Here is an 18,009-nt window from a genome sequence, read left to right on the forward strand (position 1 = left end):
AATACAAGTCTGTGATTTGGTGTTTTGACCTTTCATTATGAACTGGATGTTAATGTTTAAAATGTGGATGGCATGGGCTGAATGGAAAAGAGCTATGCCATAATGTTTACGATGCCTTCTAGATGCCAATGAAAAACATCCAAACTGGTAAGACAGTATCGTCAGCATAAAAACAATTTTTTTGCCAAATACAGTTTAGATTGGGGTAAAGACCTTGGAATAAGTTTTGCCTTGGTTTGTAACTATACTATAATAAAACACAACAGCAGTGACAACAGTCAATCACAGTAGTATTGCTCATTATTTTCAATAATGAGCTCATGCCCTGTATGCCGCTGTATGGCAAATATGAACAATCTCAGGGGGACGGGAGCCAAGCAGCAATGACATTAACATGAGCGGTTCAGCTAATCTCAAGCAATCTCGGGAGCCTAGATGAAAAATAAAAAAAGAGGTAGCGTCATCATGGGATATACAGGAAGCTCGGAGCATCAAGTATGATGCATGTTAATTTAATTCAAACTTAATGAAGTGGATTTGACTTAAAATGTCAAAAGCATAGAAGATTTATGTTAGATGTATGTTAATGATATGATAACATCAAGTAGTAAATCAGTAGTGTGAAATTTAAAAGATTTATCACAGTGAGTTTACATTTTAACGCCTGTTTTAACGGACACACAAATCCATTAGATTACAGATTACAAGAAGTGTCTCAATAATCATTTTGTGGTGGAAAGATTTTTCCTGAAAGAAGTGTGTATTTGCAATTTGAGACACTATAATCAGAGTATGACCAACCTCAGGGGTGTCGTATATCAGGTTCAATCTAATACAGAGCTGGTTAGTATTTTAACCCTACATTCTGCAGGGAGTTTGAATTATTAACAACAGAATAGGTCTCAATGAGATGGCATCTTCAGGGACTTGATGAGTCTCTCCAAACAAGCGGAAAGGAAAATGTCACTAATGTGACAGTGGAAGGCATGCGAGTGTATTTGTGCTTTTTGTGGTCATGGGTGTTGTGGCTACTTATATCTCACCAGAGCAATCAACAACACATCTCTAGCTGAACCCACAGGTGCACTTTAGTGCCTCATGGAATCCTCGTAATGGAAAGACTGTTGTCAGGCAGCGGATGGTCTTAATGAGACAATGTGCATTGATGTTTTCATTTAACACACACGCTGGCTATTAAAGTCTGTTTATGAAATAGACTGAGATGAACAGTGATTCTGCACAAATACCTCAGTATACAGTTCAAGTGGCAGTTAATTTTATTAAGTGTAGCTGTGACTGACTCATAGTAAAACACGTACTGTGTAGTATAAATACTGTACTGGTGTAGTAGTCCCATGATCATGATCAGTAGTGTGTCACATGAGGATCAGATATTCTTGAAAACAATCTTATAGTGAAAGAAGATTTGTTAAAACCAATCAGTTAAACAATACCTCTTCTGGAAGACAGCATTACATTTGATTGAGATTGTAAAATGTGTTTTTTTATATAAAAGTACAGAAAGGACATGTATGTTTAAATTGTTATGTCACATGAACCACAGGGACACACATGAAAGCCAGTTGGAACAACAGGTAACCATCAAGTGCTAACAAGTCAGTGAGACCACCGGGTTTATAAGCCTTAATTTATCCAGCCAGTTGAAACAACAACAAGAACTTAAAACAAGTCCAGTTGATACTAAACAGCAATTTTGGGATAACAATGAACTAGATGACTGAGAATCTTTGCTGATGTTATGTCACATGATTTTCTATTGGGAGGCATTTTAATATATTAATAGGTGGCCAAGACACATAAAGTGTAGCTGTTTTAGCTGTGTGTGGCAATGTGTATGCTTTTACAAGCTCTTTAAGTTTTAAAGAAAATATTCTAAATGTTTCCTATTGTCAACGAGTCTCCTGAAAAAAGCTCAGTTCAGTGCAGTATATGAAGATATGGAGATTTATTCCTCTGCCATACTTTTCTGCTCAGCTGAATCTACATTTCATTAATCCAAGACCATATTTATCTATACAGTATGATCCGAGTGTAGTAAGAGGTAAGAAACATATTTAGTATTTTTATCTTCAGTTGGAACATATGGAGCTGAATGCCACAAACAAGCTGGGAAAGTAAGGACTGAGAGATAGACTGACAAATTGTTGGTTTGGTCTTTCAGTGAAAATTGCCCACTCTGTTTAGTCAGAATACTGCTTCTATTTCTTACATGAAATGAACTGATGCATTCTGAGACCCAGCTGCTGCAACAGTAAGTCTATTTCAAGGAGCGTTACTGTTGCCCCACCAATCTCGTCTCCTTATATTCCTCCGCTTTCTTACCTCTCCCTCATAATCTCTTAGTGTTTCCCATCCTCTCTAGCCAATATATTTTCATTTCGTTCCCATGCTCTTCTCCCCATCGTCCTCATTTCTTAGTCTTGGTTTTGCAGGTTCTGTGTTTTTCTCAGGGGGGGTGTCATAAAGCAGAGCTCTACTTCAAATAATTCATTTGCTCCTTCATCCCCTTCTCCTCCATAATCCTATTGCAAAAGGGAATATGGTCTTAATTCACCTATCTGCTTAATTTAAGGTGAACGAAGCTGAGTCTTCGTAGACGAAGTCTAAAAATCAAGACATATAATATAAAGTCTGTATGGAGGGCAGACGCATTACTCTTACTCTTTATCAGTGGCTCAAAATGGCAAGCGTTTGTCATGTCTTCAAGTGAAGTATTTTTTATTCATGGAGTATGTTAAAGTTTTATTTCCCAGAAGAAGAAGAACCATACAGGAGGAGGAGGAGGAGGGAAATTATATGGTCATATTTTAAAAATGCAGATTAAGGTGCCAGCTGGAGCCAGCTCTCGGATTTCCACCACAAAATGGTAAATAGAGCATTATCGTTGTAGAAAATCTCCCACAGTTCATCCCAGCTCGCAACAGCAGATTAGCCGGCGGGAGTAGGCTTTTGCTCTGAACATGATAAAATGTTTACCAGTAAGTGTGCTCCAAAAAGATCACTAATTGCCTGCTTATGTGTCTAATTCACATGTCTGCCTGTAGGAAAAGCAAGGATAGAGATTCTGTCAGAGAGCAGTCAGAATGGCAAACTGGAAGACAGAAAGAGGGAGATAAAGGCAGAGATAGTACAGAGGCAGAGAGGGTGGAGAGAACTGACATTTTTTGTAACACTCCATGAATGTTTCTGACTCTTTGAATTATTCATCACTGGTAATTGTGATGTGAGTTTGGCCTTGGCTTTTTAGTGCCGACTGGCTGCATCCAGACACAGAATTCTTGGTCTTACAAAAATCAGTTAGTAAATTAGACTGAGGACACCTCTCAGCTCAAGAGTTGCTACTGTCATCCAAACAGAGAATGTGTCCCCGTGTGCTTAAACACAGCGACAGACAAATGTACACCTGAGCCATTTTGACACTTGTCAGAGCTGCTTTTCATTAACACAAAGAAGAAAGAGTGAGTGAGAGACTCTGCAGACTTTAGCCTCTGTGGGTCTAGTTGGGCTTTCAGTTCATGTTCAAAGGCAGCGGCTGTCTGATTTTGGTGGCTGGTGGGCGTGGGAACTTAGAACTGAGGGAATCTGACACTGAGTGTACGCATATTTCTATGCTAAGTGTTTGCTGTGCTCATGTGTGTATTACTTGTTTTGAGTGTGGGTTTTCTGGAGCTTCCAGAGCTCTTACACAAAGAGGGAGAGGCACAGTCCCCAACAGCTCTCTGGCATGAACAACAGAGCTACTAAAGCCTCACAGATAGCTTTTGATTAAACTGCTATTAATCTATTGGATGAAGAAAACTAGTGACCCCAATTTCAATAGAGCAGCCGAGATATTTTTTTTTAAATACCAAATTCAACTTTGTGAACTGAGTGTTCATATTGTTTTTTTTTTATTATTTAAGATTTTACACTGACAAGTAAATTGAACACATCTTGCTCACTACTAGAAATTATGGCATTTTTCAAAATTTTACATTTTATACAATAAACAATAATTTGACTAATTGAAAAAAAAATCACATTAATTTGTAGTTAATAATTAAATGCATTAATTGCAGCCCTACTATCAAGTGCCAAAAGCTGGCAACAGACATCTGGTAAAATGTTTAATTTTATTTATATAGAATATATATTTTTATGATATTATTATGATATTGTAGCATTTGCTACAAAAATAAAAGAGTCTTAGAGACACACACACACAAAACAACTGGCTACAGCCTCATTTGAATGAGCCTCCCTATGGTTTACACTTCTCCTCCCACCTCTGTAACCTGTGGTCATGCATTCAGCACCAAATATTAACATAAAAATGCAAAAAGTGGATTCCAGGGTCAGGGTCTGTTAGAGTGCTGATTGGGGTGCTTACTGTGCTGCTATAAAACGGCGCCCAACGTGTCTTGGTGTTTTTCTCAATAAATGTGACAGATTATCTGGTGCTCTAACGGCCTCATAGTTCACACTGAATGGAAAGAAACAGCGCTTTACTTTCTATTTATATGTGCATGTTATTTGGCCTCTCCATACTATATGTGCGTAACCATGTGTATGTTTTCATGAGCTCTTGATTGTGTGGCATGACCTGTGTATGTGAATAAGCTTGCATTGTCAGGTGTGCTGGCCCGCTCCAGTATCAGTGCACTATCATATGACCAGGTACAGGGTACGGTTACCCTTCTACCTCTGATAGCAGGCTGTAATGAGGCCATTAGATCCTGCTAATAGCTTGTAGGACCAGTCAAGCGAGAGAAAAGCCATGGGGATCAGCTTGCACCGAGTTCTCTCAGCCCTTCAAGTCTGTCCTCACTCAGAAGTGCCCCAAATTTTCACCTTCATTTTCTTTTTCTATTGCTCCCTTCATCCATTTACCCTATTTGCTCAGTTTGCTCTTTGTACTCTCTGCCTCTCCTTCTTCATTTTCCCTTGGCTCTCTATATCTCGTCCCCTCTTTCTTTTTCTAGTCTAGTCATCTCACTGACCCTCCACTTCATTTTCTCAATTTATCCATATAGAATAGGGCAATACATTCTCTAAAACTGTGTCCCTGCTCTCTCCCAGTTATTCCAACAGCTCTTTATGTCTCTTACTCAATAAATGTGTAGATCTGTTTAACGCCTCCTTCTCAGTTTGGCCTCACCATCTAAAACTATTTCTCCAAGTTCATCCTTATAAGCTTTCCACCATCTCCGCCTTTCTTATATGACACAGTATTTATGATTTTCTATATACATTGCATCTCTCTCTCTCTCTGCTGCTCCATTTCTTATCTATTTTTTCTAATTCATACAAAGCTGGAGCAGCTTAGAAATAGTGATAAGGAAACAACAATAAATGTAAATTTGCACTAAGAAAAGCAACAATGAATGTACTGTTGCAGTGACAAGAATGATTGATGATTACAAATTGCTACCTCATAATTGTCTGACTGACTGTCAGTACATGGTTCTGGGTTGAGAAGCTAATGTTATACAGTTTGTCCAAATCCAAACAACCACACAGTCACACACTCCCACAAGTTTAGTGGTTTAAGTATTTCCCTGCATGGTTTTTCCCCCCTGATCACATATTTATGTGAATCAGATGATAGAGTATTCTAACTATTTCATCTCATGCCTTTTTGTTGTGTCACCTTCCAAAGCATCCCATTCAGAGCTTGCAGATGGTTGAGGTGTCACATATCCAAGCAGTCCGCTCTTTACACAGCCTTGGTGTGACCGGGGCTGCATCAGACCCATCTGTTTCTCAGTACTAATAGATGCTGCATAGCTGTTATCCAAGCTAATAAACACAAGAGAAACTACCAGCTACAATAATCAGGTGGCATCTCAAAGTTTTCTCTTTTACTATTGAAATGAATGATAAGCCATAGACAGTTATTCAAAGTGACTAGATCGAATAAAATGAATTTTCTAGAATTTATCAATTGAATTTTACACTTAAGGCACATGTAGACTGCAGCCTTACAACATACCGCATGGTTCCAATAAAGTTGCCAAGTCAATATACAAGAGTAAAATGTCTGCATATTTATGCCATTGAAGTTGTAAACCATAAGGCCTTATGTCACGTTGATCAGTACTGATCAGTCATTTGGTGTGGCATCCCAGTCCCAGTGTGAGATGGTCATCCTAAATTTGTAGCTCTGTTCAGATTTTGTTCCAGTCTGTCTTTGGTTGACACTATGACAACAGCCAGCTTTAAACTGGTCTTACAGGGCAGCAGAGAACCACCTTACGTTTGAGATAAGCCAAAATCTCTGTCGCCACGGTAAAACTATCCATAAAGAACACTAACAAACACGCTTCTAATGTTTTGATTACAACTATAATGAGAAACATCAATGGATGAGAGGGTAACACACTGGAGTCTCATCCAATGCTGAGCCAAGAAGAAGTCTGACCTACTTTACATTATCACTTTATTTTTGATCTAAACACTTCAGTTGGTAACTGATGGGTAATTCTTTTATGTAAGCTTCTGTGAAAAGGAAATAGAATTAAATTCATGGATCATTAGACTTAAAGAAAGTGAGAAACTGTCAGTATTGATTGTGACTAATAGACTTCACAAGTCTCCAAGGCTTATAAAATATTGACTATTTTAGTGCAAAATCTCCGTTTCTAAAGTAGTGAGCCCATGAATGATGACTGTTCATCTGTTTTGTTTAAACAATCCTAAAACAAAATGTTTCAGGATAGGTTAATATTTCATATACTGAAACAAACCAGTTTACAATGTTACTGTTTAGGCTGTGAACTCTGTGATGATGCATGTTTGAAAATCTGAATCTGAATTTTATATAAATACATGTTAATACATGTAATTTGGAGATCCCCTATGAAAACAAAACTGTATGATCTAATAACACCATGCCTCCAAACATCACATCTCACTTCTGGCAGCCGGTACAGAGAGAAGTATTGTTACCCTTTGTTAAAAAGTATACTGTATTTGTTCAAATCTACCTAATCTGCATTTACAACCCACTGCTTCAGATGCATCAGCCTCAACTGCAGTTTAAGTTGCTCTTTAATGTTCACTGTCAGAAGAGAAATTCTGCCATGATCATGCTCATCTCCTCTACAGAAACAGCCTGGCTTTTTTACCGTGTGTTCACCACCTAATGAGACTCACTGCTTTGCTTTATCTCTTGAGCCAGTTGTCTCGGCAGCTCCTTTACCTGTGGCTTCACAATGGCGACGTGGCCTTTAGCTATAAAATAAGCTTCCTTGTCCTTGCTTTTTTAGCAGACACACGCCCCTCAACTCTCCCTCAGCCCCAACCTTTGAGGCAAATGTCAGCTAATTAAGTGTTACATAGTCGACCTTTCTCACCCCCACCTGGGCCCGCGCCACTTGATCTGCCAAAGCACCCAAAAGCTGATCTCCATGCTACAGGTTGTCCTCATCTCTATTAGCCTCCTCCAGACACACACATGCAGTATGTACACACAGACACACACAAAACACAGGTCAGCATGGCCTTTGATGTGCTAAATAGTGCTGGGTTCCTACAGGGGTTTTGACTTAATTACCAGAGACAATCTCTATTTAACTCTGTGAATCTACCAGTGTTCATTTTAGCACCTTTAAACAGAGGGGTGTTCATGTCCTTCTTCTACTAAACTACTAAACTAACTGGACTCCACATTAACTTAAAGACATTAACTGTTATACTGGACTGCTGCCTACACAGCATGTAATCACCCATATGAGGATGGGTTCCCTGTTGAGTCTGGTTCCTCTCAAGGTTTCTTCCTGTTGCCTTCTCAGGGAGTTTTTCTTGCCACTGTCGCCCTCGGCTTGCTCATCAGGGACAATCACATTATTATGATTCTTACACATTCACTGTTCATGTACTGTTCTTTGGTTGTGTAAAGCTGCTTTGTGACAATGTCATTTGTAAAAAGCGCTCTACAAATAAAATTGAATTGAATTAAATTTAATTCTTCTATACAGAGCAGCGAGTTATTCAGTAACTGAATTCACTCATATTTATTATTAATTACCCTTATTTAAACATACCATTTAAGCTAGCCCTGGTATGACACTCAAATTCAATCCACTTGGCTCTTTCCAGCCATTCCTCTTCTACTGTCTGCTACTGCTCTGCCGCAATAAGACATTAGTCATTTTTAAATGAATAAATAAGTAAATACGAAGCTGCAAAACCTGCTAATAAAGCAGAAGTCTTGGAAATGGTCTAACTGGTCAGAAGGATAAGCCTCGCTCAAAAATAATTATAAGCAAATATCTCTGTACTGTTACCAGACTGTTCTAAGAGTCTGGATCATGGAAGGCGTTGACACCACATCAAACAGCACTTATCAGGAAGTACAGCGTGCCAGCAGGTCACTGAATAAGACTTAAGATAATAATGTTAACTTTTTCATTTTCACATAATGATTATTATGATAGTTTCTTTTTTTAGAGGTGACTTTTTATTTTGTTTGTCTTCTTTTCATTTGCTGTGAGCTGAAACTACAAAACGTGCTGTTTCTGTTGTAGTTGGCTCTAAACCCTAGACCGTACCCTGCTCAAATGCACTAGGTGTACTACTTCTGTGTAATTATATATTTTGTAATAGTTTTCTCCTAAAGTTCCGCTAGTTAAGTGCTTTTAAATAAATAATATAGACACAACAGAAACAAACATTTGCTTGAAAATGGAAGAAAAAGCAGAAAACACAACAGAACATGAGAAACAGAAGCTTGGCAAGCTTCAGTTTACATCTGTTCCTTATCTCAGGTGTCTCAGCTACTCCCACAGCTTAACCTGCTGTCCCTTCTTCCCCCTCAAATGCATTAGACATTCCACTTTCGTCACACCTGGTACGCACTGGTTCAACACAGTGCCCATTTTAATCTGTGGCGTTACGTCAGTTTTTGTCCTACTCTGAAGTGAAATGAGTCAACAGTCATAGTGAGTCGGTCTGCCTACTGTGTATTCACCTCCTTGAACAGTTAACATTTAATCCCTGCACACAGTTTTAGGTACTGTATTATTGTAGCACAAAGAAAATGTTAAGTTTTCAAACTTGATCAGCATAAGTAGAAGAAAAGCTGGTTAGTTAACATGAGCAAAGAAACCACCCTGGCAGAGCAGACAACAGGAAAGTGCCACCTACAGAAACGTTAACGTCATCAGCAGTAAATAAATGAAACAGACAGAGTACCGCCCACACTGTTTTATTTACAGGTGAACTGTGGGAAGTGCAAAACAGAAAGCCAAGCGTGCTTATTATTAATGAAATATGTTACAACAAACCGAAGTGAGGCAGATTTTTGTATCTCAAGAGACAAAATGTGTGACGATGTGTTGAAACCAGGGGTGAGTAACGTTTACAGAGGACGGGTACAGTCTAACACCACTGGTCTGATTTAATATGTTTAGCACCCAAATAATGCCCTTGATGGTCTAATGGAGTCATTATAATTGAAAGAGAGTACAAGTTTAAATAGTGATGTTTAAAAGCCACAAGTATTCAAACCTATATAAGTAGTTTGATATTTTACTCAGTGTTCACAAACAAGTCATGTTGTATGATCTGCCTCCTCTGTGGTGATGTCATGCTTAGGTTTAAGCAACTAAAACATCTCTTCTTCTGCCTCCTACTTAGGCTAATTCGACTGCAAAGTCAGGTCTCCAGTGAACTTATTTCACACCCACGACACAGCGCAGATGTAGCCTCACACTAAATAGATGGTATTGATTAATTTTGAATCATGGAAAAAGTCTTGTGTGTATTTTAACTAAAATGTGAATAACACTGAACTCAAGAGAGTTGAAGGCCAGTGTAGACCATCTTTCCATTCACTGCGGTACTTGAATACAAAACACACATACACACATACACCAAGACTACATAAACTCACCTTTTTAGCAAATATTACTTCATCTTGTATTGCAGACAATACTGCATTTTTAATATTTGCACAAAATTAATGTATTAATGTAAATACTGTTGAAACTTGATTTAACTCACTACCCATAAGAAGATAAACACACACTAATCCCACTGTACCGGTTGTATTTCTCTTTCAGAGACATCAAACCTGATAACATACTACTGGATGAACATGGTAAGACCACTTTTTCTAATATTATATTCAATAAATTCATATAAAGTCCAACTGTACATTAACATTTCTTAGGTTTTGCATTGGATTCATCACACGTTAACTTCACTTGTCAGCACAAGTTAAGACTTACAGTACAGTAACTGCTTCTGACTAAGAATTTTTACCAAGCTGCTACCTCTTGGATCACATCTGCACAGATCAAAGAAGTTGAAATGCTCAGAGACAGGTTTCACAGTCAGTGCTTAGGCTGACTGTGCAGCATAAAAAACTAAAATATCTAATACAATGCCTTCATGTATTTTATTTTAACAAATGCAGCATAGAGTAGGAGTGCACAAGCAAATCTTCTTTCTCTGTCCACACTATCACGCTGCATTGGTTAAAGCATTGTGACATTTCTTTGTCTTTTTCCTATTAGTCTGAACTGTGAGATGAAATAAAAGGGTGTAATGTAGTAGGAGTTTGGAGGACAGAGTGCTATTCATCATGCCTCTTCTTTGCTGTAAGGGAAAATCCTGCTCTGAATGATTGATTAAGCTCCATCATGGGTTTTGCTGTCATATATTCAGTTTCACCCAAATAGACGTACACGCATACAATGAGACGGAGACAGAGAGAGAGTGTGTCAGAGGGAAAAGACTGCTGTGTTAACCATTTACCTTGACTTGTGACAGCCGCCATGTCATCATGGACATTGAGAAATATTCTAATATGACGTCAGCGTGTGAGCATGCATGTCCTTTAGTTGTTTGTGGGTGTCTGTGGTAGGGTCGTTGTTGTTATCTATTGTTACAGATTATAAGGCCCACGAAGCAAATTTGTGATTTGTAAAATTGGTCTAAATACATGAAATATGATTTGATCTCAGTTGACCACCATTTTAACATCTAGGCTGTGGGGGCACTAGAAGAACAAGCAGTAATATTATATTACTATATATATTATTATGACAAAAATTGGAGCTGAACCGAAATTATATTCACTGTACATTTACAGCCCCAGGACAGAGTTTAGTTATGTTGCACACTTTTCTGAAAGTATTAAGCAGCAGTGTTACTTAGGAACTGATAAAATCCTACTGCATCTGGGAAACAGTGATATTTAAGTCAATAAATAATGAAGTGAAAAACAAAATATAACCATGAAAAAGACAGACACACACTCACACCCACCCACAAAAGCCCTGAGATCTCACAAGGCATTGGGCAGCTGCACAACAGAGCTGAGAGGATATGTGGGGTGGCAACTCTGCTGTCCCTACAAACAGAAAGGAGACAGAGCAAAACAGAATGAAAGGGAGGGAGCCGAGAGGAAGGAAGAGCGAGACGAGCAGGGGACAACACGGATGAGACAAGAGGGAGGAAAGTGATGAGTAAACATTTTTAGAAAGATTTGTCAAAGGACAGAAAAAAATTGAATAGACAAAGACAAAAGGAGATATAGGAAGAGGAGAGATAAAAGGAAAGAACAAACAGAGACTGGCAGGAGAACGACAGAAGCAGCTTTGTCATCCTCAGAGTCTGCTTTGCACATTCACCTGTGGTTTCTCTGACTGAATGTGTGCGTGTCGTCTTAAACTCAGTAAGCACATCTCTCCTCCTCTTGCATTCTACCCACAATCCGTATTTATGTGCAGACCTGTAGTTTACCTTTCTACTGAAGTCTAAAACAACATGAGGTATCAGAGGGGGGCAGCAGGCTGTTTGCTTCGGCAGTTCATGTCAGTTTTGCAAGCTGGAACCTCCCAATGCTGAATGTGTTCCTTTGGTACACATACAGAGAAAAACAGTCTCTCTATAGTATTGACTGTTACAGGTCACCATTGTGATCACTACAAATTAAATGGTAACCAGTTTTATGGTAAATCATTGTAATATTCCTGATAATCAATATTACTGGAAGATTTTTATTATAAAAACCATGGTTGATTATCTGGATAAAAAAAACAAACAAACCCTGCTGAAGTGAAAAATACAGTTCAGCATCAACCAACCAGTCGCACAAACTATGAACTCTCCCTGACATAGATACTGAGTTGCTGTCTGTACACAGATAAATGCCAACAGTAGATTAAGCACCCCTTACCCTGTTAACCTGCTAGTGCACTAACTTGATGGCTTGTGGAAATTTCAACCGCACAATTCCTGCTGCCTGTGGACTTTGGAGAGAGTAGCAGCTACAGTTTAGTTAAGGCGTTCCCAGGCCAGTTGAGAGACAGTCCCTCCAACGTGTCCTGGGTCTTTCCCGAGTACTCCTCCTGAGTGGACATGTCCGGGGGCATTTGAAACAGATGCCCAGGCCATCTCAGCAGGCCACTCTCAATGTGAGCTGCCACAAACTCTCAAGCACCCGAGCGAGGGTATAGAGCTAGTCCAGTGTTCCATGACCAGGACGAACCCTGTCCGAAACCTGTTCCTCCTTAATTTACATTGCTAAAAGATTTATTCATAAGCCTTGGTGCTCGTAGCGCTAATGATGAAGAGCAACATATCAATATCTAAATGCCCAATTTAATCTGACAGTCTGGACTAACATTACACATATACAGTTATGTGTTATGTTGTCATTGGTGGTGGGGGTTCTTTGAGGTAGCAGTAAGCAAAGAGAAATTAAAAATAGAAGAGATATGCTGCAGCGTGACATAACCCAAGGATAAAACCACAGCAGTTGAGGAGGTAATCCCAGTCAAACACATTAGATAACCAAGCCACCAGGAAACCTGCTTAACTACTGTTCAGCCATCAAACATTTCACACACCGGCAGATGAAGTTTAAGTGGAGACAAACAAGGGTTAATCTCACTAACTACAGATTTTAGAGTGAGAGATTTTATTTTAATATACAACAATGGTACTGCTTTGAACTACATGTGTTATTTTAGTATTGTATTTATTCCACTTAATGCGCCACAATGTGAAGTGCTCGTTTCACAAATCGTGCAATAGCAGCTTAAAATCCAAGAGATAAACTGCCCCTAGGAACTGTAAGGCTTAAAAAACAATTAAATTAAAAGCAAAAAGTTAATTAAGTTGTATTTTTTACAGCATAACATGCCAATATGCTAAACAATAAAAGTAATTTTCAGCCGAGGCTGGCTTGTTATATTTAGTGATTCTACTCTATTCTGATAGAGTTTTTCAGCAGACTCCTGCTTGTCACTTTACAATGTGAATGGAATTCAACATAAAAGCACTCGACCTGAAATCCACTTTTGACTCACTCACAATGAACGGCACTAGTCAGGAACCACTTTATTACCCAGAAAGTATTAGCCAAAAGCAATGTACTGCACATTTTCTATAACACGGATTTGAAAACAGTGTTATAATTCAACTCTTTATCGCTTCCTTTGCCCAGTTTAACTCCCTTTCTACGACTGCCATATGTGCCTTACCACTGACAAAACTAGACCAGATATACATAATTATTACTGAGTAATTAATACATAATATCAAAGCTGTATTAAAGAGTGGTTTATTATAGTTTTGGCCCAGCAGGTGAACACTCTTTTTCCCACTGGCTACTGTGCAAAACTCTTGTCCTAAATCTGTCTTGTGCAGAGCTAAGAGGAAAAAACAGAAACAGATAAGTATGTGACAGAGACAGGAGGCATCATTAAATATGAAACAAAATGAACGCAGTTCTATTCTTCTATTCTTATTCAAGAATAAACTTGTCTAAACTGACGTTTCAGTCCTGCTGCACCTTTGTCTGTCATCAGGTTGCATTAACAATTGTTCTTTCGGCTCACCCAGTCTCTCCTATGTGCCTCACTACACACTCATACACCATAGCTCTGAATACAGCAAGCGTTAAGGACACTGAGGGTTGAATAAGAGAAGTGGTAATCAGAGAGAGAGAGAGAGAGAAAGAGAGAGAGAAAGGATTTATGGAGCAAAAAAGGCAAATGGAAACCTGCACTAAAGAAAAAGACTGAAATAGATTTATTTTCTCTTATCTGTAAAACCCAGTGTCTTTGTGTACTGTGCATAAACTCACTCCGACTGTCCCGCTCCCGTCTGCTTTATATTCATATGCTGTTATCTGTTTTTGTATGTAATCAAATATTTATAATTATTTTGTGTACAGTGTGAATGGTCTTACTATATGCAGTTACGGGGTTATCAGGGACACCCACTCAACCGAACAATCACTGCAGCAAAACTCAGCTGTTCTCTCTCATTTAGTATGATACACACACACAGACACGTATAGATTTAGCTCATTAGCGTGTGTTCAGAGTGCATGGCAAATATTCTGGGCCATCTTGCTGTACGGTGAGACACAGGTCAATGGTTTGACTTTGGAAAGTGCTGACTCCTCCACCTCTGTCACAATATCATACTATACAAACTCCTTTCTATGAATAAAGCCCCAGTTAATTACAATTAATACCTTTTAAAAAGTTTGATGTAAGAATCAGTACAAACAGAAAATTATTTTAAAGGGTTGTGTAGTATATTAAAATTCATTTCTCATTTTTGCAAATCTCACACTCACGTTAGCGGTAGACAAATAACATCTGTTATTTGTGAGACGTCGCTAGAGTGAATTTCAGAAGGAAAAGCTTAAGCTTTATTGGGAAACACTTTGTAATGATGCTGTAAAGATTGGTCTGTAGTCTTACAGCTTCTCGTATTTTATGATTTATAATGTTGACTCAAGTGAGATACTGAAAATGTGTAATACTCTATGAGTATAATATCATCTCTTTGTTCTACAGGACACATCCATCTAACAGACTTCAACATTGCAGCCATTGTAAAAGACGACCTAAAAGCAACATCCATTGCTGGAACCAAGCCATACATGGGTAAGTAAACTGGCTTTACAGAGAAACTGTGGACATCCAACAGTATTCAGAGAAATCATGTATATACTGTAAAGTCAACAGCATGTTCATGTCTACTAATCCAAATTTTACAAGTACTTAAATTAGGAATGATGAGATGAGAGATACATGAAGACAAAAACAAGCAATCAAGCTATTTTAAGCCCAGTTTATAGTTCGTCTTATAAGTAATGTGGGCCCTGCGGCCGAGAAGGAGATGCAGCTAAAAATAAGTTAATGCTATCGGACCAGTAAATGGGTTCTATGTTTTGTGAGGCACATTAGGTAAGGTTCATTGACAAGGTTAAAAGCTAAGGGAGATTCATTAGAAATCCTGTCTAATAATCAGCTCATTCTCTCTTTCATGTGTCCTAATATGTAAATAATTACGGGTTATATGGGACTTGTTTGGTTTTGATATTTGAGCCCAATACAAAAAAACAGAGTTACTTTTTTAAACAAAGTAAAGCTGGTTTAGACTCTAACGTACAATATTTAGCACAGCTGCAGTCGTCTCACAGCAGCGATCAGAGCCCAGCTCAGATAGACGTTAACAGGATTTTGGGGGGAAATGAATGAACAGGCAGCACATGTTTTTGTGTGTGTGTGAGTATGTATTGTGCTCAAGGTGGGTTTGTGTGCACAGTACATGTCTATTTCTATCTTTATAAAGTGTGCACTCATGAGGCAGAATGTGATGTGTGTGAGACTTCTGTGGAATACACTATGGTGTGGTAGATAATTCATGGCTACTCTGGCAAAAATGAAAAACCCCTCCCTCTCTGTCAGCTGCTTCAGTAGATAAACTGAACAGAACAAACCTGTCATGAAGGAGAGGAAGAGGACTGTGAGTGTGTGTTCTGAAAATAGGTAGTATGTTTAATACAGATGAAAAGGGGAAGGAAAAGTGGTCACTGTTGGATCTTCATCTGACCTCTAGAAACAAAATCACTACAAAATCCTTTTCTTAGAGTGTAAATAACCAGTTAAAGGTTTATGATAATCCATCCTGCTTGTGCTGGGCAGCATAATTTTAAATTTAAAGTTTTTTTAAAGGTTTTATGTTATTTTCTTTCTTATGCATGTGTGGCCCTTTAAATTTCTTTGTGGCTTATTCTATGGTCAGAAGTCCATACAATATAAAAGTAAGAAAGTAGTAGTGATACCTCTTCACACAGGCAATGTGGCAAGTATTATTATTCACTTTCCTACCTACTGAAGAAATACAGTTGTTTGTTCTGCTATGTGACAGTATAGGGGTATATGAAATATTTATACTACTCAGAAATATTACAACTGGTATACCACCCAGTACTAAATCAGAAAACCTGTAAAAGCTAGCTAACCAGGAGTTTATGAACCTCTTCTGTAAAGAAGTTATGTGTATTAACACCTTGTTCAGAGACGCAATTTCAACAGTCTGACTGGGTTAAACCTACCTCCACATTTTATTCATGTCAACTGAAACAAACAACAGAATTATCTAAGTAATGCATGATGAAATTGATGAGCAAATTCATGAGGTGATTCACTGTGAGAAAGGGCAGCAAATGTCCCATAGTCATTAATTAAAGCTGTAACTATAGTTTACTGTGGCAGGAGTAGTTCTGCCTCTAATATATCTGAATAAAGTATTTATGGAACATTTACATAAAGGCCTGTGTCTGGATCACAGACAAAAATACTCAGGGACAGACGCATAAAAAGTCTTTTTCTACCCTAGTAAAGATTCAATAGTTATCACACAACTGTTTTTTCTTTCTTTCTATCAGCGCCTGAACTCTTTCAGACCTTTGAGGGGTTCCACCCTGGCTACTCCTTTGCTGTCGACTGGTGGTCGCTGGGTATCACAGCCTATGAGCTACTGAGGGGACAGGTAACATAAGACACACAAATACTGTCTTGACTCACTCCAGCATGCCCCGCAAACATTGAATAATAGTGAATAATAGATACAGCATGACACCCACGACAGTAAAGTGTGCTGGCAAAGTTCTGTTAGTTTGAAAGCAGACAAAAATCAAATCCTCAGCCTCCACAAAACAAAAAGGATGGTGAGGCTGTAATTGAATTTTACATCCAAGCTGACCTTACTGAGGAAGTTTAAATGTTTAGTCATGGTGTGAGACGAATCGCTGCAGGAGGAGGAGGAGGAGGAGATGGAATCTTGAGTTATTTCCAGAACCATATAATTGGAATAGATTTTTTTAAATATGACTTATTTAATTTATTGCTGGTCCCATCTGGAAGATTTGAATTCTGATGTCATGGTAATAAACACAGGACATAATGTTTTCACTCTATTTGGTCAGACCGACTCTTACATCCGACAGCGGCCTGCTCATTGTGGACTCAGTTATGACTGCAGCTGCAGAATTTCTTCTCATATTTCACAATCACACAAACTACGGTAACATTTGTGCACACTAACAATGACCTAGAACACTTCAAACTGAAACTGAGATGTCATGAAGTTTACCTGAAATAATTTCCTAACATCTCAGTGCTCATCTTTCTCCGGAACACAGTGACAGCTACTTTACTTTTCAATATGCTTTATTAAAAAAACTTTTTGCCCTTCTGACCTTTAGAAATACAGCTTATCCCTCTTTTTTACCTTTAAAGTTTCTTTTACACCTTCTTAAATATCTTCCGTCCTCTGTCTAACCTCAAAGCAACATCACACCTACACTAATATACCTGATCCCTCCTTCTTCACCCAAAGCTGTGTCCTGTCATTTTCAGGTACTCTGTCTTCAACCTTCACTTATTTAGGAGAGGCCTGCTGTTGAGCACCAGCAATCCCCAGAAATTACCTAGAGCAACAAATTTTAGTCCTATTTCACTCTCTTTGCTCATTCTTCACTTTTTGAAGGTCTCTGTAATCCCTGTCCTAGACTTCCTCGCCCCTCTTTCTAAGTACCACTTTACTGTGTTGCAGACAATTCATTTTCACTTCATCCCTCTCTCTGATAAGGGATTTCTTCTGCACTTTTCTCTGACTCCCATGTTTCAGTCTATGTAGAAAACGCTTGAAAAAATTCCCTGTCAAATGTGTAGCATTATTTGGCTGTTG

The 18,009-nt window shown here is 38.5% G+C and overlaps 1 protein-coding gene across 2 annotated transcripts in view; it reads left to right on the top strand.

Moving 5' to 3' along the window:
- The window catches only part of stk32a (serine/threonine kinase 32A), a 50,309-nt gene that overhangs the window by 19,276 nt on the left and 13,024 nt on the right, over window positions 1–18,009 (top strand). For both annotated transcript variants that reach the window (XM_026370352.1, XM_026370353.1), the window contains exons 5-7: window positions 10,065–10,102; window positions 14,826–14,915; window positions 16,706–16,809. In XM_026370352.1, coding sequence (XP_026226137.1) covers window positions 10,065–10,102; window positions 14,826–14,915; window positions 16,706–16,809 — 232 coding nt within the window. The remainder of the gene's footprint in view (window positions 1–10,064; window positions 10,103–14,825; window positions 14,916–16,705; window positions 16,810–18,009) is intronic.

The sequence above is a fragment of the Anabas testudineus genome, chromosome 14 (assembly GCF_900324465.2).
Source record: "Anabas testudineus chromosome 14, fAnaTes1.2, whole genome shotgun sequence".
Lineage (NCBI taxonomy): Eukaryota > Metazoa > Chordata > Actinopteri > Anabantiformes > Anabantidae > Anabas > Anabas testudineus.